General features: G+C 42.2%; 1 protein-coding gene across 2 annotated transcripts in view; it reads left to right on the top strand.

Moving 5' to 3' along the window:
- The window catches only part of LOC117461972 (integrin beta-1-like), a 32,878-nt gene extending 8,035 nt beyond the window's left edge, over positions 1-24,843 (top strand). The window contains exons 2-17 of one of the 2 annotated variants that reach the window (XM_034103965.2): positions 5,073-5,139; positions 5,559-5,644; positions 7,582-7,804; positions 8,526-8,696; positions 9,913-10,151; positions 12,387-12,542; positions 12,977-13,072; positions 13,162-13,251; positions 14,149-14,289; positions 14,821-15,023; positions 15,900-16,138; positions 17,499-17,721; positions 18,753-18,985; positions 19,426-19,592; positions 21,757-21,834; positions 23,698-24,843. In XM_034103965.2, the coding sequence (XP_033959856.1) occupies positions 5,073-5,139; positions 5,559-5,644; positions 7,582-7,804; positions 8,526-8,696; positions 9,913-10,151; positions 12,387-12,542; positions 12,977-13,072; positions 13,162-13,251; positions 14,149-14,289; positions 14,821-15,023; positions 15,900-16,138; positions 17,499-17,721; positions 18,753-18,985; positions 19,426-19,592; positions 21,757-21,834 (2,412 nt within the window). In that variant the 3' untranslated portion in view covers positions 23,698-24,843. The remainder of the gene's footprint in view (positions 1-5,072; positions 5,140-5,558; positions 5,645-7,581; positions 7,805-8,525; positions 8,697-9,912; positions 10,152-12,386; positions 12,543-12,976; positions 13,073-13,161; positions 13,252-14,148; positions 14,290-14,820; positions 15,024-15,899; positions 16,139-17,498; positions 17,722-18,752; positions 18,986-19,425; positions 19,593-21,756; positions 21,835-23,697) is intronic. The other variant, XM_034103967.2, reaches the window with a different exon arrangement.
- The last annotated feature ends 704 nt before the right edge of the window (positions 24,844-25,547 follow it).

Genomic DNA, 25,547 nt, shown 5'->3' with positions numbered 1-25,547 from the left:
CTGTGTGCGGCAAAACAAGCTCGTCAACATGGCTTCACCGGTCTGGCATTATTTTAAGGTGTCCGGAAAAGACAGTAAAATAGTGGTATGCAACGTGTGTGTGAAGCAGAAATCCTGCAGCTCCGCCCGCCGGACCGGTGAGCGCAGCGAAACACACACACACACAGGGAGAACCAGACCGCAGTTCATTTCCTCATATTCCAAACGAGAAATTACGGTAGCAAATCACTCGGTTCTTTACGACCAGAACTATTAACGGGATACAAACCGGAGGAACCAGGCATGGAGGGAGGTGGCAGAGACAGTGGGGCCTGTTTAGGGAGTTGATTGTTGTTTGTGGAAGCTCCAGTGAATGAGCATTAACTGAGTCTTAAACATCACTTTAAATGGAAGATTTAAAGTGATGTTTAGATCTTCCATTTAGGACTCGATCGGATCGGTATTGGCCGATACTGATTCCGGCGATCGGAGCATCCCTACTCGTAAGCCTGTTCAACGAAACAGAAGCACCACTGTTGAGTCGGCGGAGATGTAAGACAGGGAGTGGACTATTTCCAACAAAACTACACTTTGTGTGAGCAGAGGAATTCCTTCTGTGGCCCTGGTCTCCGAGGCGTCCTCGCAGACTGCAGATTGAATCAGAGCGCCTCTGACCTGTGAGGCAGGGAACCATGACAAGGAGGCGCTGAAGAGGATTGAGTTTCAGTCGGCTCCTCTCTGCAGCTGTTCAATGAAATTCTTGCTAAAACATTTTGTGCGGGGCCACGAATGACCTCCGATCGCTAAGCCGGGTGATGAGTAAATGCATTCGCCAGAAGGAAAGAGCCAACATTTGGTTATAGACAAACTAAATCACGGTTACTGCACATAACCACCAACTGATTGTTTGTGATGAAGGTCTGTGATTGGTTGGCTGTTAAACAAATCAAAGGCAATTTATTTACAAGTAAAATGTGCCTACAGCCTTAAACCTTGTATGTCTTTAGAAAGCGAGATAGATACTATGTGGTGGTATTGAAATCCCACATGTCCATATTAGAAAAACCACTCTCCCAGTCGCTCTGGTTGTTTTGGAGAGAGCTGCGTCGCTCTGGCTTTTATTAACAACGGGAGAAATGTAAATGAAAAATGGTGACGCTAATGCTCATCGTCAGAAACACAAAGCATGTGTCGTCTCTGTCCTCCTCGGCCTGACCATACAAAGTCATGATTGGACACGGTGGGCTGCTGCTACTCTAAATATTAGCCTCTCGGGTCTGCCACACACCATAGTTTCTGCGTGACGACGGAGGAAGAGAGCGATAGGGTTTGGAAAGGATGAAGAGGAGAGTGAGACTTTGTAGAAGTATCTGCCAGCAGGGAAGTAGCATGAGATCACATCGTCACCTGATATGTGGTACAAATAACGTACAGTAGCTACAACTGTTTGCCACATTGTTTAGATAAACAAACACGTAATGAGACACTCTATGGCTGGTGGTGTTGATTTTCAAATGTGTTTTATTCCAGTTTCAGCAACTGACACAAACATATTCACACTTTTCCCTCATGTTCTTCAGCTTCATCCACATAGTTTATACATAGAAAGATGGCAGGTGAGGGGGTATTGTGTGTGTGAATCTGTGATAAGAAGATGCTAGAAGAAGTATACTATATCTTCATACTAGAATATGAAGATACTTACGTAAATCAGAAGGTGTGGGGACAGGTGCTTCAGATTGTTCTTTTTGTTTGTATGTGTATCCGTATGTTAGTTATGAAACTAGCAAACATCATTGCTGAAACGGTGCACCCTTTGTTTTCATTTTCACACACACACACACACACACACACACCACACCACACCACACCACACCACACCACACACACACACAGGTCACATGTTACCGGAGCACTAATCTGCTTAACATGGTGATTATTGACACGTGTATTTATGTTCGGGTGTTCAACCATTTAGATAACTTTGCAAAAGATGACGGAATAGTTTTCATGTCATTGTAGGTAGGGGTGGGCGATATCGTCATATCGCCCACCCCTAGTTGTAGGTCCTTTGCTAATTGAGTTAATTCACGAATCTCTATCCATGGCACAAAAAGGACCTTTATTAAAAATGCTACTGTGTGGTAAACACCGAAGAGAACATGTACTTCCTCTTTTCCGCTGAGTTCACCACACACCAGAGGTTCAGTTTTACCACAGTCCTCTAATGCCTCGTCGGTTTGTCTTGCTGCCAGCTCTTATGTGACTAGCTTTGTGGAAGCAGCGCAGACGGTTATGTCGCACCATTTCTAATGAACCCGTGAAGTCTCGTCCTCCAACGGTCGGGCAACAATACAGCTAACACTCCCTGCAATGAGCAATGTATTGTTTAGTTATTGTTACATCATTAAAATACTGATTAACAGACAGAAAAGTGACAAATGATCCGACTTAATACGGCAATAAAGTATAATACTGTATTATTCTTTAAAAGCTAAAAAGGTAGTGACATTCTTCATGAATGACACCATTTCTTTTAATCAGTTGTATTCTATTTATTCAAAGAGCTGTGGCAATAAAACCAAGTTTAGATAAACATTTTTAAAAAGGCATATTTTCGGGAAGTGTCCTTTTCAATATTTTATTCAGACTAGATCTTTTTCAAATGTCCCAAGATTCAGACAAGAAATACCAGTGCTTCCCTAATGCCAGTATGTTTCACACACAGGCATTGTAGACCCCCGACACCCCCCACCTGTCAGCTCTGTGTAATGTGCAGCTCTGTGCAGACTGCAGAGCGGTAAACAAAGCTGTACTTCAGGAATGTTGGGGAGGAGCCCTAATAGTGTAAAAAGTCCTTGCAGTTGGTGCTGACTTGAATTATTTTGGCTCATCTAGCGATTGAACATTTTGTCCATCTTCCCGTAACTTGTGTTTTTTTAAAGGGCTCAAAAGAAAATGTGTTTCTTTCACCCCTGACCAGATGTTAAAAGGCACTCTTAACGTCAAATATAAATCCCGTTTGGCTGCTTTTTAAGACTTTTTTTACAAATGTTTCCCTCCCCCACTACACTTCAAATCTTTTTGTCTGCCTTTTCACATGCATGTCTCAGTAGTATGATAACTATCACTGAAGCACGTAAGGGGAAACTCACATTTAAGTTGGCCATTAGGCACTCTTTTCACAGGATGTGGTTGTTTTTGCAGAGGCATGTACCCTTTGACCCGCAGCACACACATCACACCTTTTTCCTGAGCAACTACAGAATAAACAGCCACCAGTTTTACTCGTAGTCAACCGTCAAAGTATAATTATCTTGATGTGCATTGTAAATATAAATCCACTGACCCCTTAGTACTCAGATTAGCCTTTCATATCCAACAGGGAAAGTCTATTCTTGGACACAGCTGTTGACTTGGCCTCTTGCAACAGTTTTGTGATTTCCTGTGTCTATCTTACTGGGGTAAGTACACAGGAAGTAGGTCTCAGTTTCTAAGCTTAAGGGCAGTGAAGGAAGTGTGTCACCCAAGTGTGGGAAATAGCAGGAAGAGGCATGGAACAGCCTGACCTAATATGGCATCACACACACACACGCACCCCCCCCCCCCCCTAATAGTTTCTTCTCTGCAAGCTTATGACTATTAACTACCCTAGTTTTCTGAAGAAATATTGCCAAATAAATGCTGTCCAACTCGACTTTAGACATTTTCCATGCTGCTGTCACACAAAGAATATTTAGCCAGTTTTGGGATTTGAATAATATCCTGTTTTTGGCGTTGTGGCTGTTTGGTAAATGCCTATTGACTCAGCTCAGTGTGGAAGAAATGCATCATGGGACTTCTCAGTAAACCACAGTTTTTCTTCTCGTGCTGCATTCTGTAGCATTTCTGAATGTGTGGTCATCTGCTGTTAGACTCATTAGGAATACATCTAGTAAACCACGTGAGTGCAGTTCTTCTATTTTTTTACGCAACCTTTGATTGTCTCGCGTTCACCGTCTCCTTCTTGTCGAGTTTTATCTGAAATGCACCGTCAAGATTCCAACTACCTTTACGTAGGCCTGTAACAGCATGAAGGAAAGTAGAAAGTATGTAGGATGGTGGTTTTGAGGACGTGCTGGTGGGGCTGGCAGCTGAGTGGGCAAATCGAGTGTGGGCACATCGTTCCTCCATATTTGGACAAGGCAAAAGGAGTCGCTCCTCCTCTCTGCTTCTTAACACTGACTGCTATTTCCCCTCAATGTCAGGAAACAGCTTTAACAACACACGGCATGATGGTGTTAGTAAGACGAGATCATAAAGTATATCTAACTTAAATGTATTCACCCTGGTGGTATCATCAAAACAACTGCAGTGTCCCTTAAAGCTAAATAATACATATTTCTGGAACTACAGAAAGTTAATTCAAATGAGTTTTAATGCAGGAAAACCAAAGGCTTCAATATTCGCAATCTTGTCATCGTACATTTAAAATACTAACTATCTATGTTTTAGGAGTCACACATCCATGATAACCTTCTTTCGTGTCCATTTACCACTTGGTAGGAGAATAGTTTATTTATAATCTGCTAACTAACATGCAGTGTTTCCGTTTGAAGACCATCTTCAATTTACCGGACAAATGGGAAATATTCTGATCAAATATTATCTGTGTTTAAAATTGAGAAAGCTTTAAAAAGAACGACATTGTCAAGAATTTAGATTTATGTTTTATTTAAATTATTACTGAGAAATTCAAGCACACTTTAAATTGTGCTTCGGGCAATCACAGGAGAGGTTTAAATGTGCCGTACTTCTTCAGACTTCTCCGGTCAAAGTCTGGTAAATACTGCTTATTTAAAGACTTAAAGCTGATGTGCTTTATCCCAAAAGAAAGCCCTATTTTCTTCTGTTTCTCATTGATTTGTTCGGGCCCTCTTTTTTAAATATCTCTGTCGCATTAAACCTCTGCGGCCGCATCAAGTTCATGTGACTTAAACATTCATAACACCCTTTTTCCTCATTGTTCCCCGTCTCTGACACTAGTGACGAAGAAGTCTGATCTATTTCTTCACCGTTTGTTTTAACACCAAGGTATTGTTTCTTTGTTACAGATGGATCTGCGGCTTCTTTTAATAGCAGCGTTATCGGCGGTCCTCAGTGGCAGCTGGGCGCAGCAAGGTGAGAACTAAGAAGTTTTAATCCTGCTATTTTTCTGTTATCTTTACTGTTAAATATTAGCTGCATGTTTTCCAGCTGTTTTAAGACACCCCAGTGCAATACTGTCTCCTTTTGTATTTAAAATTATTCTGCTTCTTATTATAACTATCATGGTACATCGACGCTTTTATCCTCCACACATTTTGTACTTCTTCATTCATGGTTTTATGGCTCTGTGGGTTCTGTTGGCTTCTCTTTACGAGGTGAAGTCATCGCTTGGTGAGCGGCCTCGAGCTTCTCTCAGCACGACTCGATGCTCTCAAATGGGGAGGAGGTCGTGTCCTGCAGCCCGAAAACCAAAGCTGTTTTTAGTTAGTGAACTAATGGAAACATTCTTGGTTGTCATGTTGGCTAAGAGGAACCCGCGTTTTGTCTTTCAGAGGGAAGCGTATGCATCAAAGCCAACGCTCAGTCCTGTGGGGACTGCATCCAGGTCGCAGAGTCGTGTGGATGGTGCGGAGATGAAGTGAGTTCAATCAATCTGCTACCGAGGTGTTTTATCATATGAACGGGAGCTCAAGTCCAACCAAGGCTTCGTTTCGTCCCCTCGTTCCCCTGCATTTCCTGTCCGTCTCTCTCACTAAATAAAGCACAAACAGTCTTGAACAAAATACAATTAAGTTGTCTAGAATTTGTAATAACTGTGGGTGTGGCATATACACCATTTATGGTTTATGTGGCAGCGTTGATTAATGGTTAACTTTCCCAAAAACGTCTAACACAGCTGGGAGTCATCCTCTTGTGCCTTTTTAGGCGCTTTCACACGCAGTACTTTTCCCACAAAGGTTCATCAGAACTTAGTTCATGAGAACTCTTTAGTTCTCATGAACTAAGTGCCGATCGCGTTCACACCGGAATAAGTTCCTGAGGGAGGATTAGGCAAATTAAGCCGCTGACGTCACTTCTTCTTCTTCTGCTTTGGGTTTACTGGCAGGCCGCAAACCACTTCACGGCGTATACTGCCGCCCAAAGTCCCCGGCCGGAAGTCCCCGGAGTTGGGGAAGGCTTCAGGAGAAGCTGCTGGGAGTCCCAGCAGCTTCTCCTGAAGCCTTCCGAGTAAATCGCCAGAACGCCGACACCTCCTCATCTCCACCGCTCCCATGTTTTATTTTGTGTTGCCATACGTTAGTCTCTCTGCGTTTCTGCGCTGCGCTAATGCTAATGCTAATAATGCTAATGCGAGGGTAATAAAATGGCGGCTTCACAACACTTTTTGGGAGTTTGACGGGGCGTGGTTTGCAATCCGCCCAGCCAATCAGACATAGGAACCTTTTTCTCCCGCGAAAGTCCCTGCTCTCTAGCACTGGTACTGGCGATAACAACATCTCTCTGGTTTGGGGGTATTTTTCTCAGTTTTTCATTTTTCAAGACACTGCTGCATTCCTGATAATTCTTGCCAGCATGTGTCTGTCAGGCTGACTTATATCCTACCCAGACGTTGTGAAATAACATCATGACTGCACATTTTAAGTGTTTGCTTGCTGAAGAGGATATATCAAGTACATTTGGTTTAGTCTTTGGACAGTCGGAGGACATGTGATGTTTAACACCACTGAGAAACAACACTTGACACCTCTCTATATTAACTTCTCCTTTGTACAAAACGTTGTGTATACACCATAATAACACCCTAATATTCTACAGAACCAGAAGTGTTTCATCGTGTTTCGACTACAGATGATCTGGATCGCGTCCACTAAATGTAATTTAATGAACGGCAGAATGCAGGGGGAGAAGAATGCTTCTGTGGGTCATGGGGTTTTAATAGAATTGGGTCAAAGCACTATTTTAGTTTTGACTGAGCTCTTTGTCTCAGTTTCTCCGTGGCTCTGCCCACAGGAATATCACGTGCATCAATCTATTATTCTTAGCCAGGCGGTCATCTGTTTCTCCTCTTCTCATGCTGCCAGGGAACAATGGCCTCGTAAACAGACAGCAGGGTATCGTGGATTGACTCTTTGATTTAATGTCAGAGATCCATACACTTGTATCTGCAGCTATTACACTCCCAGATGTCACACAGAACCAACTGTTCTAGTTTCTATGTCTGACTTTACCCTTCAACATCTTGTTTGACATGTTCTGTTGCTCCTGTAACATGTTTGTAATGTTGGCGACATGTTTCTTCATGCCCTTCACACCAAGACAAATTCCTCTTTATTTACGGGAACTTCCCAGGTGACTCCTCGCATGCATCTCTGATGAAAATGAGCTTATACAGTGGTGCTTGGTAAATGTGTGTTAAATGTAAATATGTCTTGTTATTATACCACAACACTGCCTTTGTAGGACTCATTGTGTGTCGCCTGATACTGGGAGAACACCTTGCTATCCGCTGTCTGTGAAAGAAGTTAGAATATTAATCAAGAACTCATTTGCTCACAAAAACCTCCTTTTCCACAGAACTTCCTCACTGTGGGCGAGTCCAAGTCGGCCCGCTGCGATGATCTGGAGTCCCTGAAGAAGAGAAATTGTGCCGTGACCAAAATTGAGAACCCACGTGGCGGCATCAACATCGACAAAGACAAACCGGTCACCAACCGTAAGAAGGACGTGGCAGAGAAACTGAAGCCGGAGCAGATCACCCAGATCCAGCCGCAGAAACTCACCCTCACGCTCCGATCTGGTAAATATTAAGCTCCCGGAGACAGGTCTGTGAATGTGTTGCAAAAGCAGGCTGGAAATATGCGTTTGTTTTATGTAGGTAGTTTAACGGTAGGTCCACGCGGTCGCCTCCGTTGCTTGCGTCGAAAGTTGAGAAAAGTTCAACTTTTCAAGCGTCGACGGAAGCGCCAGCCAATCAAATCATATGCCAGTACAAGCGCTAGCCAATCAAACCGCGTGCTTGTTTGTCCGGGGCGGGAGATTCATGTGATTGGTTGTTGGTCGTGCGCCAGGCACGCCCACCGGCAAGCTTCAATGCGACGGAACCGTGTGGACGTACCGTAACAGTCTATGGTATACGGGCATACTAACATACTAATACTAGTCGACCCGCTTCAAAGCAAAACCAGAAGTCATTAATTCTGTGTACAATACGTTTTGAAAATCACTAAATAAAGAGAAGTTTGAATTATCAGGAGTAGCACTTAAATAAAGACCTTTATGGATCGTCATAGCAGCAGTGAAACTCAGGATATGACGCGTAAAAGTTCACTCAAGTGTAATTAGAGTAATATAAGAATAAACATGTAAAAAACAGCATGAATATAAATAACTAAATTAATGTAAATAAACTCGTCTTACACTTTCAGTTGTCCATGTCAGGTTAAAGGTGATGAACAGCATCAACCTGTCGTCACCACCTCTTTAATTTCCTTAAAAGCTATCGTTTGTTTTCCCTTCAGGTGAGCCCCAGACCTTCGATCTGAAATTCAAGCGTGCGGAGGATTACCCCATCGACCTGTATTACCTCATGGACCTCTCCTTCTCCATGAAGGACGATTTGGAAAACGTGAAGAACCTCGGCACCGACCTCATGAGGGAGATGCAGGGGATCACCTCAGATTTCAGGATTGGTAAGAAAAACTCCCAATAAAGACATCGTTATAATGTCTGGAATAAAAGCATTTGTAATACATTATATCTGCCTTGCATCAGGGAAGGAAAGGCTCTTCTGTTTAAAGTTTATTTATATAGCTCTTTTCACCACAAGGCAGTTCAAAGTGCTTTACAAAACACATTGGAAACATTAAATAGCAAAGATAATAAAATGTGAATAACACGGGTACATAAATAAAAGTTACGGTGCAGTGTAAGATGTGAATAGTTCAATTAAAAGCAGCGGCAAAAAGAAAAGTCTTCAGCCTGGATTTGAAAGTAGTGAGAGTTGCAGCGGACCTGCGGGTTTCTGGGAGTTTGTTCCAGATTAGATTAGATAGAGTTTTATTGTCTCCCTTAGGAGAAATTTGTCTTGGGCATCGAGATAATACACATAAAAAACATTCAGGTCAATCAGTCATAGATACAGAACAGAGATCACATATATCACACGGCAAAGAAACAACAAGAAACATACAGGTACCGAACTTTCCCTATTGCACATACATAATCAAATTGCACTTTCCCTATTGCATTCATACTGTACATAATCAAATATTGCACTTATCTGATATCTGACAATATCCCGAACCAGATTCTCACACTCCTCTACCCCTAGTCTTCACGTGAAATTAATCAGGGTTCCTACGGTCATTAAAAACCTGGAAAAGCCATGGAAATTCAAAATGCTAATTCCAGTATTTTTCCCAAAGTTTTGGAAAAGTCTAAAGTTGCATCAAATTTATATTTTATCTAATCGCCGAAATAGTAATACTATAACGATAATAAATACTGTATCGTAATGAAACGTAAAATGGCATTTAACTGTCGAGGTATTTCGCTGGTGAGAGATTTTTACACCACGCCCTCGACAGTTGCTTTAGCGTGTAGGAGCTAGTAAGCCTACTATTTGATTTGTTTGAGGCACGACATGTTTCAGATGCAGACCTTATTTTCCTGTTCCATGTTAAAATAAACCATTTTCAGTGGCACCGCTGAGAAAGAGTCATTTCTTTGGTCATGGGAAATTAGGTAAAGGTCATGGGGAAAAAAAAAGTCGGTGAAAAAGTGTATGAACCCTGATTCTAGTTATTCCAGTTTTCTAACCTCCGCATTAGGTTTCGTTCAAAGCAGCACTTTTGACTTTGCATCTCTAACTTCTGGACTGATGCAAAGATTCTTCTCCTTTTTTAGGTTTCGGCTCGTTTGTGGAGAAGACGGTGATGCCTTACATCAGCACCACGCCTGCCCGGCTCATCAACCCCTGCACGGGGAACCAGAACTGCACCAGCCCCTTCAGCTACAAGAACGTCCTGAAGCTGACGGACAAAGGAGACGAGTTCAACAACCTGGTCAGTCAGCAGCAGATCTCAGGAAACCTGGACTCTCCGGAGGGCGGCTTCGACGCCATCATGCAGGTGGCCGTCTGCGAGGTGAGGAGCGAGATATCTAGACCTGCTGCTCTGTAGCTAGTGTCCCCTCTTCTCCATGTCTCTTCTCCATCAACATGTGTCCCCTCTTCTCCATGTCTCTTCTCCATCAACATGTGTCCCCTCTTCTTCATGTCTCTTCTCCATCAACATGTGTCCCCTCTTCTTCATGTCTCTTCTACATCAACATGTGTCCCCTCTTCTTCATGTCTCTTCTACATCAACATGTGTCCCCTCTTCTTCATGTCTCTTCTACATCAACATGTGTCCCCTCTTCTTCATGTCTCTTCTACATCAACATGTGTCCCCTCTTCTTCATGTCTCTTCTCCATCAACATGTGTCCCCTCTTCTTCATGTCTCTTCTACATCAACATGTGTCCCCTCTTCTCCATGTCTCTTCTCCATCAACATGTGTCCCCTCTTCTCCATGTCTCTTCTACATCAACATGTGTCCCCTCTTCTTCATGTCTCTTCTACATCAACATGTGTCCCCTCTTCTTCATGTCTCTTCTACATCAACATGTGTCCCCTCTTCTTCATGTCTCTTCTCCATCAACATGTGTCCCCTCTTCTTCATGTCTCTTCTACATCAACATGTGTCCCCTCTTCTTCATGTCTCTTCTACATCAACATGTGTCCCCTCTTCTTCATGTCTCTTCTACATCAACATGTGTCCCCTCTTCTCCATGTCTCTTCTACATCAACATGTGTCCCCTCTTCTCCATGTCTCTTCTCCATCAACATGTGTCCCCTCTTCTTCATGTCTCTTCTACATCAACATGTGTCCCCTCTTCTTCATGTCTCTTCTTCATCAACATGTGTCCCCTCTTCTCCATGTCTCTTCTTCATCAACATGTGTCCCCTCTTCTTCATGTCTCTTCTACATCAACATGTGTCCTCTCTTCTTCATGTCTCTTCTACATCAACATGTGTCCCCTCTTCTTCATGTCTCTTCTACATCAGCATGTGTCCCCTCTTCCTCATGTCTCTCTACATCAACATGTGTCCCCTCTTCTGCATGTCTCTTCTACATCAACATGTGTCCCCTCTTCTTCATGTCTCTTCTACATCAACATGCCCCTCTTCTGCATGTCTCTTCTACATCAACATGTGTCCCCTCTTCTGCATGTCTCTTCTACATCAACATGTGTCCCCTCTTCTTCATGTCTCTTCTACATCACCATGTGTCCCCTCTTCTTCATGTCTCTTCTACATCACCATGTGTCCCCTCTTCTTCATGTCTCTTCTACATCAACATGCCCCTCTTCTTCATGTCTCTTCTACATCAACATGTGTCCCCTCTTCTCCACGTCTCTTCTACATCAACATGTGTCCCCTCTTCTTCATGTCTCTTCTACATCAACATGTGTCCCCTCTTCTTCATGTCTCTTCTTCATCACCATGTGTCCCCTCTTCTTCATGTCTCTTCTACATCAACATGTGTCCCCTCTTCTCCATGTCTCTTCTACATCAACATGTGTCCCCTCTTCTTCATGTCTCCTCTACATCAACATGTGTCCCCTCTTCTCCACGTCTCTTCTACATCAACATGTGTCCCCTCTTCTTCATGTCTCTTCTACATCAACATGTGTCCCCTCTTCTTCATGTCTCTTCTTCATCACCATGTGTCCCCTCTTCTTCATGTCTCTTCTACATCAACATGTGTCCCCTCTTCTCCACGTCTCTTCTACATCAACATGTGTCCCCTCTTCTTCATGTCTCTTCTACATCAACATGTGTCCCCTCTTCTTCATGTCTCTTCTTCATCACCATGTGTCCCCTCTTCTTCATGTCTCTTCTACATCAACATGTGTCCCCTCTTCTCCATGTCTCTTCTACATCAACATGTGTCCCCTCTTCTTCATGTCTCCTCTACATCAACATGTGTCCCCTCTTCTCCATGTCTCTTCTACATCAACATATGTCCCCTCTGTTGTCTTGTGTAACCATTAGCCAATCAGCAACCAAGGTAACCCCCCCCCCCCCCCCCCCCCCTTATCACCTGAATCTCCTCTAGAGCACCATTGAGTTCTTTGTAACCAAATCTCTCTCTGAGGGGCGTGGGGAGGGGCTCCTTGTTGTCATCTAAAGTAACAGACAGAGAAACAGCACTTTGGAAACAGAGGGGATTATGGGTAATGCTGCAATGTTCTGTATATATCTGAGACCTGTAATATATTGATGAGAAACACTATAATAGGTTTATAATATTAATCTCTCTCCGTTTGTCTTCCCAGAATCAGATCGGCTGGAGGAACGTGACCCGCCTGCTGGTGTTCTCCACCGACGCTGGGTTCCACTTCGCCGGAGACGGAAAACTGGGCGGCATCGTCCTGCCCAACGACGGGAAGTGTCACCTGGAGAACAACATGTACACCATGAGCCACTACTATGTACGTCATTGATTGAATATGCAGACTGTATCCAGGGAGACGCAACTGAGCATGTGTGCCGTTTTTAGCTTTCACTGATGGCCTCTTCTTGATTTTAAAAGTCGTTTCTCACATGAGGCACGTTTATTTATGTAGCACATTTCAACAATATGCAATTACAAAACACATTAAAAAGCATGAAGACAAAGTGCAAAAGGAACATGTCCAGGTGCATTTTGAATAGATTAAAAAACATTCATTAAAATGCCAAGAGAACACAAATTAAACCGGCTAAAATAGAATACGGCGGGTATGCAATACAAGTTACATTGTAGTTTAATATAAGAAGTTATTTCATTAAGCAGTAGTAGATTTATGGCGCTTAATAACTGACCGCTGCTTCTCCATGGCGGCTGAATTCCGCTTTAATTTATGCGTGTGTTTATCGTTGACAGGACTACCCCTCCATCGCCCATTTGGTGCAGAAGCTGAGCGATCACAACATCCAGACCATCTTCGCCGTCACCGAGGAGTTCCAGCCCGTCTACAAGGTGAACGTTGTTCTCGGTGCAGACGGGTGAAGCTAGCCTCTTCCATTGAACGCGTTTGTGATTCTGTTCTCACCTTGTGTCTCCATCAGGAGCTGAAGAATCTCATTCCTAAATCCGCCGTCGGCACGCTGTCCTCCAACTCCAGCAACGTGATCAAACTCATCATTGATGCTTACAATGTGAGTCAACCTGCACCAGCTTCACATCGGACTTTCACTTTGAGACATGCCTCTGGGATCTGACTTTCTCTCCTCATTTGGAATCCTTCTTAAAGATGTTTAGGCTAAATAATTGTATACGACAAATCATCACAAATTGGCCCTTTACTTGCTTATGTAAAACAAATAATCAAAGTTAAAGGTCCACGTCATGGCCATTTCTACTGATCAGAATTACAGGTCGACTAGAATAGATTTACATTGTTCAATGTTCCAAACTCACATTGGCTCAAACAGGAGCTCTGTGTAGTAGCCTGTGTGTATTCACTCTGTCCTACACGGCTTGTTGGAGCTCCTGCCCCCCCTCCCTGTGAGGGGGGGGGCAGGGCCAGTGGTCGTCTGCGAGACAGCGAGACACCGTGAAACCCAGCCCTAAACACACACACACACCCACAGCCTGGAGTTTGTGCGTGTGCTCAGAATGAGCTTTTCTGGTAACAACCAGAACAGCATGACATGGGACCTTTAAGACTTCTGTATCTCCAACTCCTGTACAGTAAATACTATGCAAACATTCAGGTTACATGAATGTTGTCCATCTTACCAAATCACTCAGACTTTCAAGTTTCAAGACTTTGAAGGCTTTTATTGTCATGTGTGCATAGCTACAGTGTAGTTATGACATGAAATGCTTAGGCTCCTCCAACAGAGCAACACAATACAAATGTATAATAAAATATAATAGTACAGTTAAGCCTTAGCCACGACACTCCTTCACATACTGCATGTGTTAGTGAGGCCAAGCATTGTAACATCTCCTGCCCGTAAGAAGCTGGGTTTGGAAATGGAATAATGGTGTCTGTTGATTGTGTCTGCACTGGAGCCTGGAGTGATGGTTTTTATTGTATGTTTTGGCAGTCTTTGTCGTCTGAGGTCATTCTGGAAAATGGCCGTCTGCCAGAAGGAGTTACCATCACATACAAATCCATCTGCAAGAACGGTGTGGAGGGAACAGGGGAGAACGGCAGGAAGTGCTCCAACATCTCCATCGGAGACGAGGTACAGACCTTCCTTTGGCTGCAACATGTGTATATTGGATTATACCCCATTACATTTTATTTTATTTTATGATGTCATCATCCACTTTTTTCATTTAAATCTGGTTCTAAATCCTAGCCTAATCCCTGTATGCAACTGTGCAGAAATACCTGGTTTAAACAAACTTGCCTACATTTGAACGTTGGTTTAGAAATCTAATATTACGAAAAACCCTGTCTTTAACATATGAACTCATGGAGGATCCCAAATATCCGAGTGTGGAGAACATTGCTAACACAAGGGCTGTTAGATCTCAATAATCAGCTGCAGTGTTACTTTAAAGTCTGGATGTCCAAATGGTCCTTTGTGCTTCCTCATGGGGGAACTGGCTGTTCCAAGTTTATAAAAAGGGGGAAAAACATGCTTTAATTCAAAAGAAACAATAAATGAGAAAAGCATCAAATGATCCGAGTCATGTCTGGAAGTCGGGACACTTGGCTTCAAAGCCTTTAATAGTTATAATGACTCTATAAACTCTCCTCTGGCTTCCAGGTGTCTTTCAAGATTTCCATCGAGTCCCAGAAGTGTCCATCGAACGGAAAGCCTGAGGTGATTAAAATCAAACCGCTGGGCTTCACCGAGGAGGTGGAGGTGGTTCTGAACTTCATCTGCGACTGTCAGTGCGCCTCTGAGGGAGAGCCCGACAGCGACAAGTGCTACGAGGGCAACGGGATCTTCGAGTGCGGAGCCTGCAAGTCAGTATTCAGACCAAACATTCGCTGAATCGCTGCTGCTTTATTTTAGAGTGTTTCCAAACACAGCTGTATTCTTTAACCAGAAAGCAGAGCTGCTTATTAGAAAACACCAGGTGCTGCGATGCGTTTGGTCCAAGCTGTTGCATTCTGGGCTTCAACAGCACATGGTGGATCAATAACGAGGGAGATATGTGTGTTCGCCCCCAAATGATCAAACCTGTCGGTTGAGCCCAGGGTTCTCACTCTCACATTATCATGCTTTTTTTGTATTTGATGAATTATGCTCTGCTTATAATGTATGACTATTGTTAACGCCAGTGGTAGAAAGTATTCCAAGTGCATTTAATCAAGTACTGTACTTGTGTACATTTTGAGGTTTTCTATAGTATTTCCTATATATACTTCTACTCCACTACTTCAAGCCTTTTTTTCCCGGCCCCTTGCTTTGGATCATCAACCGGCAACAATTCCAAACTAATTGAAAAGCCCTGCTTTACAGGTTCATGTTATTAATTAGAATAAATATTTGACAAATTAATGATGACATTCTATTATGGACAACGAAACTAACATGTAAGACATTGTTAAAGAACACTTCACCTCAACAAGCTGCAAAATAAATAGATATACATGTTATTGCACCACTTATTAAAATCCTCTGATGTATATTTTTCAAACATTTGCCATTTTGCATAATGAGTACTTTTAGTTTTGGTACTTCACAGTTACTATATTTTGCTGCTAGTTGTTTTACATAAGTAGAATTGTTGAACTGCAAACTTTTACACGTAACAAACTATTTCTTCTCCGTGGTACTTTTACCTTTTGTCTGAGTGCTTGTTCCTCCTCTGATTGAGCTCTGTTCTCCTGCGTCAGGTGTAACGACGGGCGTATCGGGCGTCTCTGCGAGTGCAGCAAGGACGAGGTGCGGACCGAGGATCTGGATGCTAACTGTCGAAAGGACAACGGTACGGACATCTGCAGCAACAACGGAGACTGTGTCTGCGGCACATGCGAATGCAAGAAGCGAGAGAACCCTGCAGAGATCTACAGCGGGAAGTACTGCGAGTGCGACAACTTCAACTGCGACCGCTCCAACAACAAGCTCTGCGGAGGTGAGGCTCGTAGAGTTCTTGAGACTGAAACCGTTCTCACTGTGAACTCTTTATTTGATGTTACCTTTATTTAACCAGGATTATCAAATCAAATCCAAATGTATTAAAGCCCCAACTCACAAGAAGTGAGAGAAAGACAAAAGCAAAATACAAGCGTCATAGCATAACATAAGTATTGCCATGCGATAAAAGCGCGTGACTCGAGTGATGCTAATGTTGATGGAAGCTAGCTTACAAGGAAGTCAGATGCGAAGAGATGGGTTTTCAGTTTGCTTTTGAAGGATAGGTCTCATTGAGATTAAAAAACACTCTTTTTCAAGAGAGGCCTGGTAGTTCCGGCTAACAGGTACGGTTTCACAGGTTCTTTCCGGGCCAACAACCGGGCTGAGCATGCTAAACTAGTGAGAGAATCGCTGGCCAGGGGGCTACAACTACAACCAAATGAACATATTTAACCGTGATTTAATTGTAATACACGTTTCAAAGTGATACCGAAGTAACAACATACTGATACCGGTTAGTAACAACCATGAATTAATGCTTTGACAAGTCTGCAGACAGACGGCAGGCGAAACACCTTTTAAAATGCGTGTTTTCTGAATGGAGATCGGCTAAGCTAACGCAGTATATGCTCCGACCGTACACACTCACAACAACGGCCTACAGACATAAATAAACCTGTATCCTCCATGACACGGGCAGTCTATGGTTTGTACTCGTTTAACTTCTGTCTAGTTTCTGAACAGATATGAGGAGCTGTGAGCTCTGAGTGCTAACAGCTAACAGCTGATGTTGGTTTTGTGTGTTTCGCATTGAAGAGGACGTCACGGCTCCGTCTACCCTGCGTTACTATAGTTACTGCCCAGCTACTAAACTGTAATGGAAACGCAGCATAAAGTGAGCTGGTTCCACGCCACAGGAGCAGCGTAGCTGAACCTCTTCCCCAGTTCAGTACGGACTTTTGGAACAGTTGGAAGAAGCAAGTCCTCGGAACGAAGCCGATAAGATCCTGTGCATTTTTGGTTTATGTAGATCAGGGATATCCAAACTTTTCTCACCGAGGGCCACACATGGGGCCGCTCACTAGAGGTGTATTGCCTCATAAATGAGAAGTTAGACAAATCAATCGTGTGTAAATGATGGTTGATATTGATGAGAAAACCCACAGCTCTCCGTAGGGTTTCATGTATTGTGTTGGCAGCTCATTCCTGAAAACAGGAGGCTCAGATTGCTTATAATATATATATCTTTTATTCTTTTATGATTCGTATGATGTTTTAATGCTTTGTCAAACACGTTGTGACTATGTCTGGGAAAAGCGCTTTATAAATAAATGTTGCTTACTTACTTACTTCCCCAGGACACGGCCGCTGTGAGTGCAGGAAGTGCATCTGTGACGCCAACTACACCGGCAGCGCCTGCGACTGCTCGCTGGAGACGGCCACCTGCCTCGCCAAGAACGGGCAGATCTGTAACGGCCGCGGCACGTGCGAGTGTGGAATCTGCAAATGCACCAACCCCAAGTTCCAGGGTCCTACCTGCGAGATCTGCCCCACCTGCCCCGGGGTCTGCGCCGAGCACAAGTGAGTCTGGAGCTAGCATGCTTAGCTCGACTTTGTGACATCATAAAATATAATATTCCCACTGGTCACAGATTATTAAATAACATGTATGTTTAGAGGTTTTATTCCAGACAGACTCGTAAATAGTGCTAAAAATTCTGAGGATTTTAACTGGCAGCCAGGAAAGAGCAACGCAGAACTTCACTTTACATAACAATAAATATGTCTTACCTTTGCTGTTCTGTGATCAAAAGTTGTGTTCAAGGGCATAAAGACGCTGCTGAAGGTTAATCCAATGTCTCCGTCACTTTGAAATGATTACTGATAATCCATCGTTACATTTATCGGCAATAAACGGCATATATTGTTGAGCAGGCGTCTGCTTTAGAGCATGCTGTGCCAGTCATTTTAACTGACCAATGGTAATGTTTACATGGATGTATGAACTGCCCCTCGATTCTATTGGCTCTAACGGTTACAAAGAGCTGTCAATCACCTAATTGGACCCATGGGTTCCAGAGATAGGGCTCCGCGTAATGTAAAAAATAGTATTTGTAAATATGGATTTGAGGTAAGTTACAGATGCGTGACGGTAACATTTAACTACTTGGTGTGAACATTCTTTGAAACAGAATTGACGCCTCAACGTTTGGACATTACATTTGCAGGGAATATAGTTGAATACATTATAAGGACATTCAAACATGTAATGTTTTTAATTTGCGGTATCATGACCTCAGTCTCTAAATGATAGGCTACATGTTTGCCTCTGAGTTCCTCCACTTTCTTCATCCTGTCGTTCACTTTCTCAAGATACGAAACATCTACCAATGTGTAATAATAATAGATTACATTTGTATAACGCCTTTCAAGGGACCAAAGGCCGCTTTACATGGTGCACAAACAAACAAAAGGGGCAAATAATAATAAATGAAATAAGTAGGAGTGGAAGCAGGGAGACCGTGATGGGTTAGGGGTCAAAGGCCATGGGGAACAGGGACTAACGAATATATAAAACACACGGTAAACGAACCCTTCTTCCTCGCCTTCAGAGACTGCGTGCAGTGCCGAGCGTTCGAGGCCGGAGAGAAGAAGGACACGTGTGAGCACGACTGCAGCTACTTCCAGCTGATCAAAGTGAAGGACCGCGAGAAGATGCCCCAGCCCACCGACCAGAGCTTCCCCCTGACCCACTGCAAGGAGCGCGACGCCAACGACTGCTGGTTCTACTACACCTACGCCATCAGGAACGACACCAAGGAGGTCTACGTGGTGGAGACGCTGGGTACGGTTAGACTGCTGCAGTCGAGCCTTTCATTGTCATGTGTGCATTCCTGCAGCGTAGATGTGACAATCTGAGGCCACAGGCTCCTCCAACAGGGCGACACAACAACACAGATAACAAAGTGCAAGTAAATACAAATAAAATACAATGTAATAGAAATAGTGCAGAATATCTATATACAAGCAATTGGAATATTGATATATGTAAGTTGCAAACAGGTGAATGTTTATGATGCGGTTTGGTTGCATAGTTATTCTCCAAGCTATCTCTGTAGTCGTTTTTATTGTGGGTAACAATCCTGCTCATGGTTCACCGTCAACAGGCAAGGGAGAGAACTAATAGTTTAAAATGATTAAGTATAATCGGGGACCTTTAAGACAATTTGTATGAATGTTAGCTTTGACTTCATGTTGTTTCTCTCACCCCCCACCCCCTCTCAGAGTGCCCTGCCGGCCCCGACATCATCCCCATCGTGGCCGGCGTGGTGGCGGGCATCGTGCTGATCGGCCTCGCCCTGCTGCTCATCTGGAAGCTGCTCATGATCATCCACGACCGCCGAGAGTTCGCCAAGTTCGAGAAGGAGAAGATGAACGCCAAGTGGGACACGGTGAGTCAGCCGCACACGAGACGAGGACATGTCGAACACCTGGAGCGAGCGTCTTTTCAGCTTTTACATAAGAGTGCTGCAGGGACGAGCAGAAGCTAGCGTCGCACTGATGAAGCTCAGCTGGAAGCATATTCCAATGTCTGATGGCCGTGAAATCTCAATCTTTATTTATTTATTTATGTAGCACATTTAAAACCACCTCAGTTGACCAAAGTGCTGTACAGGGAATACATAAGATCAGAAGTACTTTATTGATCCCAATTTGGGACATTTTTGTTTTGCAGCAGCATAAAAAGACATGGCATTGTACAATACAAATTAAAGGACTAGAAATAAACAAGAAAGTAGAAAATATACACATCAGCATTATGGTTGCACTCAAAGGGCCGGCTGTAACTTTAAGACTATATCAAAATACATATATAAATATGTAAAATAATGTATTATAGGACATCATTGCCTCTGAATTGGATTATTATCGGATAGGGTAATAACTTCATAATTAACTACGTCTGAAAGCAGAAGTCTGGGGCAAATAATTGCAAGTCTCTTCAGTGAGAATGTCACAAAATGATTTAAAAAGAAAAGCCAAATTCTGGGAAAACAAAAAAAAGTGACATTTTGAGAGAGAAAATCTAATTCTGAGAAAAAAAGTGAAATTTGAGATGCATTGTGGGACATGTAGTTTATGGGCAACGTGATTCTGTAAATCGGCCATTATATTCTTTGCAAGCTCTTGTGGGGCCACATAAAATGAAGTCGCGGGCCGGATTTGGCCCCCGGGCCTTGAGTTTGACACCCCTGATATAAAGCAAGTTATTATATATACATAAGTTTGTGAGAGATGGAATATTAAACTGAATGTCTAAATGTACAGTCGCAGAGTCAGGTAGGCTCTGTCCTCGCTCCACCTCAGCTCCGTTTGTTTAGTGTGTGTTGACAGAGGGGCACACTGCTGCCTCTCTCGGTCCACACGGCACGAGAGAGAGAGACTCTCCTGGATGCATTACACAGTAGTTGTTGCTTTTGTATTGTATAGTAGCTGGTGCTGAAAGGGATGTTTTCACAGATGTTATTTTTTGTATATACTGGTATTGGTTAGACGTTGTCCCAGAGGTTCTGTGGGTTTTATACCCATCAAACTGGTATCAAATGAAAGAGAAATACAAGTTTAAATAATAACAGTGAGATAATCTGAATTGCAATTGGTCGTGCCATAACAGGAGAACATATGATCAATGCTGGAGTGTAAGAGATGTTGCTACTTGGACAGATGGTGTTACTTTATTTCTTAAGCAGAAGAAGGTAGACGCACTTCAAAGTTAATTTAAGTAATAAAACAAATGGAAACGATGTGTTCCTTTATGTTGTCTTGATAAAGAAGCGAGTGCTGACGGGGAGGTTTGACTTGTTATGGTAAACCAGAGTCCATCAGACCAAGTAAGCCAGCGATACAGAACTGCTGTCAAATGAAAGTGAAGATATCCTAGTGAAGTTTTATCACTCGGATATTACTGGAATAACTAAAACGTTAATAAAATAATCTGAATTGCAATTTTTCGTGCCATTACAGGGGAGCATGTGATCATTATAGAGGGATGGAAAACATCCTATTTATCTTGACTTTACTCGGATGGATTTTTCCTAGAGATGCATTTTCTATGGATTGAGCTAAAAACAAAATAGACATTAAATAAAGATATCTCTAAAAAGTTAGCATTCTCCTTCTTCCCCTCCTCCTTCTTCCCCTCCTCCTCCTTCTTCCCCTCCTCCTTCTTCTTCCCCTCCTCCTTTATCTCCTCCTTCTCCTTTATCTCCTTCTTCTTCCCCTTCTCCTTTATCTCCTTCTTCTTCCCCTCCTCCTTTATCTCCTTCTTCTTCCCCTCCTCCTTTATCTCCTTCTTCTTCCCCTCCTCCTTTATCTCCTTCTTCTTCCCCTTCTCCTTTATCTCCTTCTTCTTCCCCTCCTTCCTGTTTGAGGAGCAAGCGATGGGAACAGGTTGTCCAGCGTAACACCACAACAACAATGAGTTCCTATCGGACATCATTAGTTGTTCTGCTCCGTGTTTCCTTTCAGACGTTCATGTCTTTTCTTTCACACTGCTGTATCTCCTGCTTCTCTTATTGTTGTCCTGTTTTCCCTTTCCTCTCTTCTCCATGTCAGCAAGGAAACCCCATTTACAAGAGTCCTATTAACCAGTTCCAGAATCCCAGCTACGGGAATAAAGGCGCTTCTCTTTAGGTCAAAGTTCGTACCGCCCGTTGCACGAGTTTTCTCTGTTTCACGACTCGACTGATTTTCTGTGGGTTTGCTTTGGAGTGACGGCATGTTGTGAAACGAGGAAGCTTAACACAAGTGGCGTTTGTTTGGGGCTGAAGTTGCTGTGATGTTGGGCTTTTCCCTTAATGCTCGTCACCACATATTCCATAAAAAACAACTGTTCAAATCGAGAAGTTTTTATTTGGACCTCATTTAGATTCCTTCCTTTGTTCATGCAGTACATTGTTCAGATCAAATTACAACCATCCTGCTGTTTTATGATAAACAAACCATTAAAACCCAATTGTTGTCGTAAAAAACACACAAAACTTATGTTTCATGGAAAGTAGAAACATGTTGGAGATGCATGCTTTTCCCACACTATGATGAAACCATTGCTTCTAATATTTAGAGGAAGATACGTCTTACTTTCCAAATGGAACGAAGGAGATCGATTTGTTTGACCTCCAAGATGTTGGTTAGTCAAAACGAGCTCACTTCAATTTACGAGACAGACCTTTTGACAGCCGTGTCGTGAGAAATCTTACCCTGAAAACTGCTCAAACTATAAGACCGCAGATCTAAATGTCCGATCAGCCCGAACACCAAGAGTCTGGAAATACAATGACTCAGACGTATTGAGAGTATGGATCATAAAAATAAACAAAGCGGTCAATCTAAGACGAACCTTTTATATACCGTTTTCTGACTTTTTAGACCAAATAATCAGGCGGGTTGAACGATAATCGAATCATATGTTAGTTTCAGCGAAGGGTTTTCTGTAGCTACCAATCGCACTTCAGTGTCAGCCTCAGGCGCAGATCCTTGATGAGTGGCAGTTTGACACTGAACAGTCGCCTGCAGCAGTTAGACTCTAAACACACACACACACACACACACACACACACACACACACACACACACACACACACACACACACACACACACACACATGCTCGTTGTGTGTTTTTCTTGTGTGCTGTGATACTGTAACACTCCATCTTGATCTGCTTTGGGTTTAGACGTGTCGTCTCCGAGTAGAGATGCACAGCATGTGATTTTCTTGTAGGAAATTAAAGTAACAATGTGCAACAAAAAGAAAAATAGAATGGGATTAAAATATTTATATAAACAAAACAAGTTAAAAGCTAAAGTGTGCAAAAATACAATAATTACTGCAAATAAGTAGTTACGGTAATACTATGGGATACAAATGTGTATAAATACAAGATGTTAAAAATGTGCATTAAATAGAAATATGTATACAAACATAAGAAGTTAAAACAAATTTGCAATATAAAAAAAGCATTAAAATGTTTATATAAACATAAGGGTAAAGCAAAAATATGTTAATATAAATAAGTGAAAGAAAGAATTGGCAATAATAACATGGAAAAAATAAACATAAGAGGTTAAAACTAATTTGCAATGAAAACATATATATTCATATAATGATTAAAAGTAGGGGTTAATACAGTGAATATACAATAAGCAGTAAACTAAAATGTAGTTTATTTCTTTATAGTGGCGTGGACGGTCCCCATCGACCAACTGCCACACAACACAGTAATTGGGGCAGCTTTAGCCGACATTGCTCAATTCCAGCTGTTGTCCCCATCCAGATGATAATAAACACCTTTTTAAAATACATCATCAGCATTAGTTATGAAGACAGGATGAAATACACGTCGATACAGGCGAGAGGATAAAAGAGAACAATAAAATGCAAACAGAAACGAGGGGTCCGTGATCACGACTGTGACGAAATGTGGCGCGTGTGTGTAAATGATGTGTTTCTCTATTAACCGGTTGTACTCACTCTCGTTGTTGTTCTTTATTTCTCAGGGTGAGAATCCGATCTACAAAAGTGCCGTAACGACTGTCGTCAATCCAAAGTACGAAGGCAAATGATGAGGCTTTCCTTCCTTGTGACAACACTGTATGGAGAAGATAACAGGCGGGGGGGGGGGGATATAATGCTCACTGTTTGTCTGTTCGTTTGTTCTAATCACCAATGCATTTTGCCACTATTTCATTTTGTTTCACTAACTCTTTTTATTTTCTGTGCTTCATCTGAAATGTGTACAGTCTGTGTAAATGTTTTGTTTTTTTACTATGCGGAACTCGAGAGAATGTGTTGATCCGGAGCGGGACTGGCAAGGCATTGTCTGCGCCTTTTTGTTTTGATAAAGAAACGACATGTATAGAGCCATCGGTGTTTTGTCGAGGGGTTTCAAATGGATGTCGATGATGGGCAGCAAGTGAAGGGTTCCTCTCCAAAAGAATCAAGGAGTCGAACACGCAGTGAGCCGAGTCTTACGATTGATTTGCCGTCTTTTTGAAATTGACCAGGTGTCTTTTTTTTAAAGTCTCTTTGGTTTGAAACTCTTCACGTGTAGCGCCAGCAGAGTGGTAGCATGTGTACAGTATGTTTTGGTTTCTGTGTTAAGCCATATATGTGTCCACAGAACAGGATAGTGTGACTTTCTTCGTCTGAACAATCAATTGAAATGTCTAGAAAACGAGTGTTCAGTAGTATTACCGTTTGGCTCCAGGTTTTACTCGCTTAATTTAAAGCCAACTCAGGTCCTTTAATTCTTCACAGCTATGCCAAAAACACGCAAACCTGCCTTATTCGCCAACTAATTTGCTTTTTTTATTGAAATGCCTTGTTTTTATTTGTAGGTATGAAGTGGGGATTGGTCCCACTTTTTATTTTCTATGCGTCAGTAATTCAGCCAAACTTTTTCTGTGGTGCGACGATCAAAACATTTTTTATTGGAAAGAAATAGGAATGATGATGATGATGATGTAATTTGGTTTTAAAGATCAGTGGTAAGGAAACGATTTTCAGATCTCCTGGATTTTTGTAAAGAAAAAAAAGTTTGCACCCGTCACCATTTTTTAAGTGCCTTTTTTATTTCAACACATTCACATTTGCTATTCTGTATTTTTGAAATTATTTATTGAATAAACATCAAAAACAATGTACCCCTATATTGTTTAAATGTTATTGTGTATTTACTGTCTTGTGGAGTATTGTGTCTACATTGTTGTTCTCAAAATGTTTACTTGTTTACATTCTGCTCTGTTTTTAATAGTCAACATAAAACTGGGGATGTTTTTGGGATGTGAACAAATTATCTTTAGCAAAAAAGTATTGTATTTTGTGACAGTTGCTCCATTTCAGAAACATTAATAAAAGATCGACAACAACTGAAAAATATATAAATTGAAATGTAAGAAGTACAATTGTTAATTAAAAAAAGTGCTGCCATATTCTTGTTATTCTTGGTAAACATTTGCTAAACATTGGCTTAAAGTCAGTCAATTGCACTTTGTGAAAGTGCAATTTTCCTAAAAAAATGTATCGAATACATTTAGTTACTTTAAAGATCTGGATTAATGATGTGAAATATAATCAAGTGTTAAATCAGACTTTAGTTCCACCTGGAGTAAATCCACAAGCTACCCTGCAGAATACTAAGTCATTCAAACTAGCTGCACCTTCACCAGCTTTGAGAACACTTTAATGATCAATCATTATAAAACACATCATATATATTATTCTGAAATGGACCAATCTGCACAACGACTACTTTAACTGTCGCTACTTTCACTATATTTTGATGATAATACTTTGGTACTTTTACTTGAGTAACATTTTGAATGCAGGACTTTTACTGTAACGGAGT

This window comes from Pseudochaenichthys georgianus, chromosome 17 (genome assembly GCF_902827115.2).
Source record: "Pseudochaenichthys georgianus chromosome 17, fPseGeo1.2, whole genome shotgun sequence".
Lineage (NCBI taxonomy): Eukaryota > Metazoa > Chordata > Actinopteri > Perciformes > Channichthyidae > Pseudochaenichthys > Pseudochaenichthys georgianus.
The sequence above is the reverse complement of the archived record's forward strand: the minus strand, read 5'-3'. Positions and strand labels throughout refer to the sequence as shown.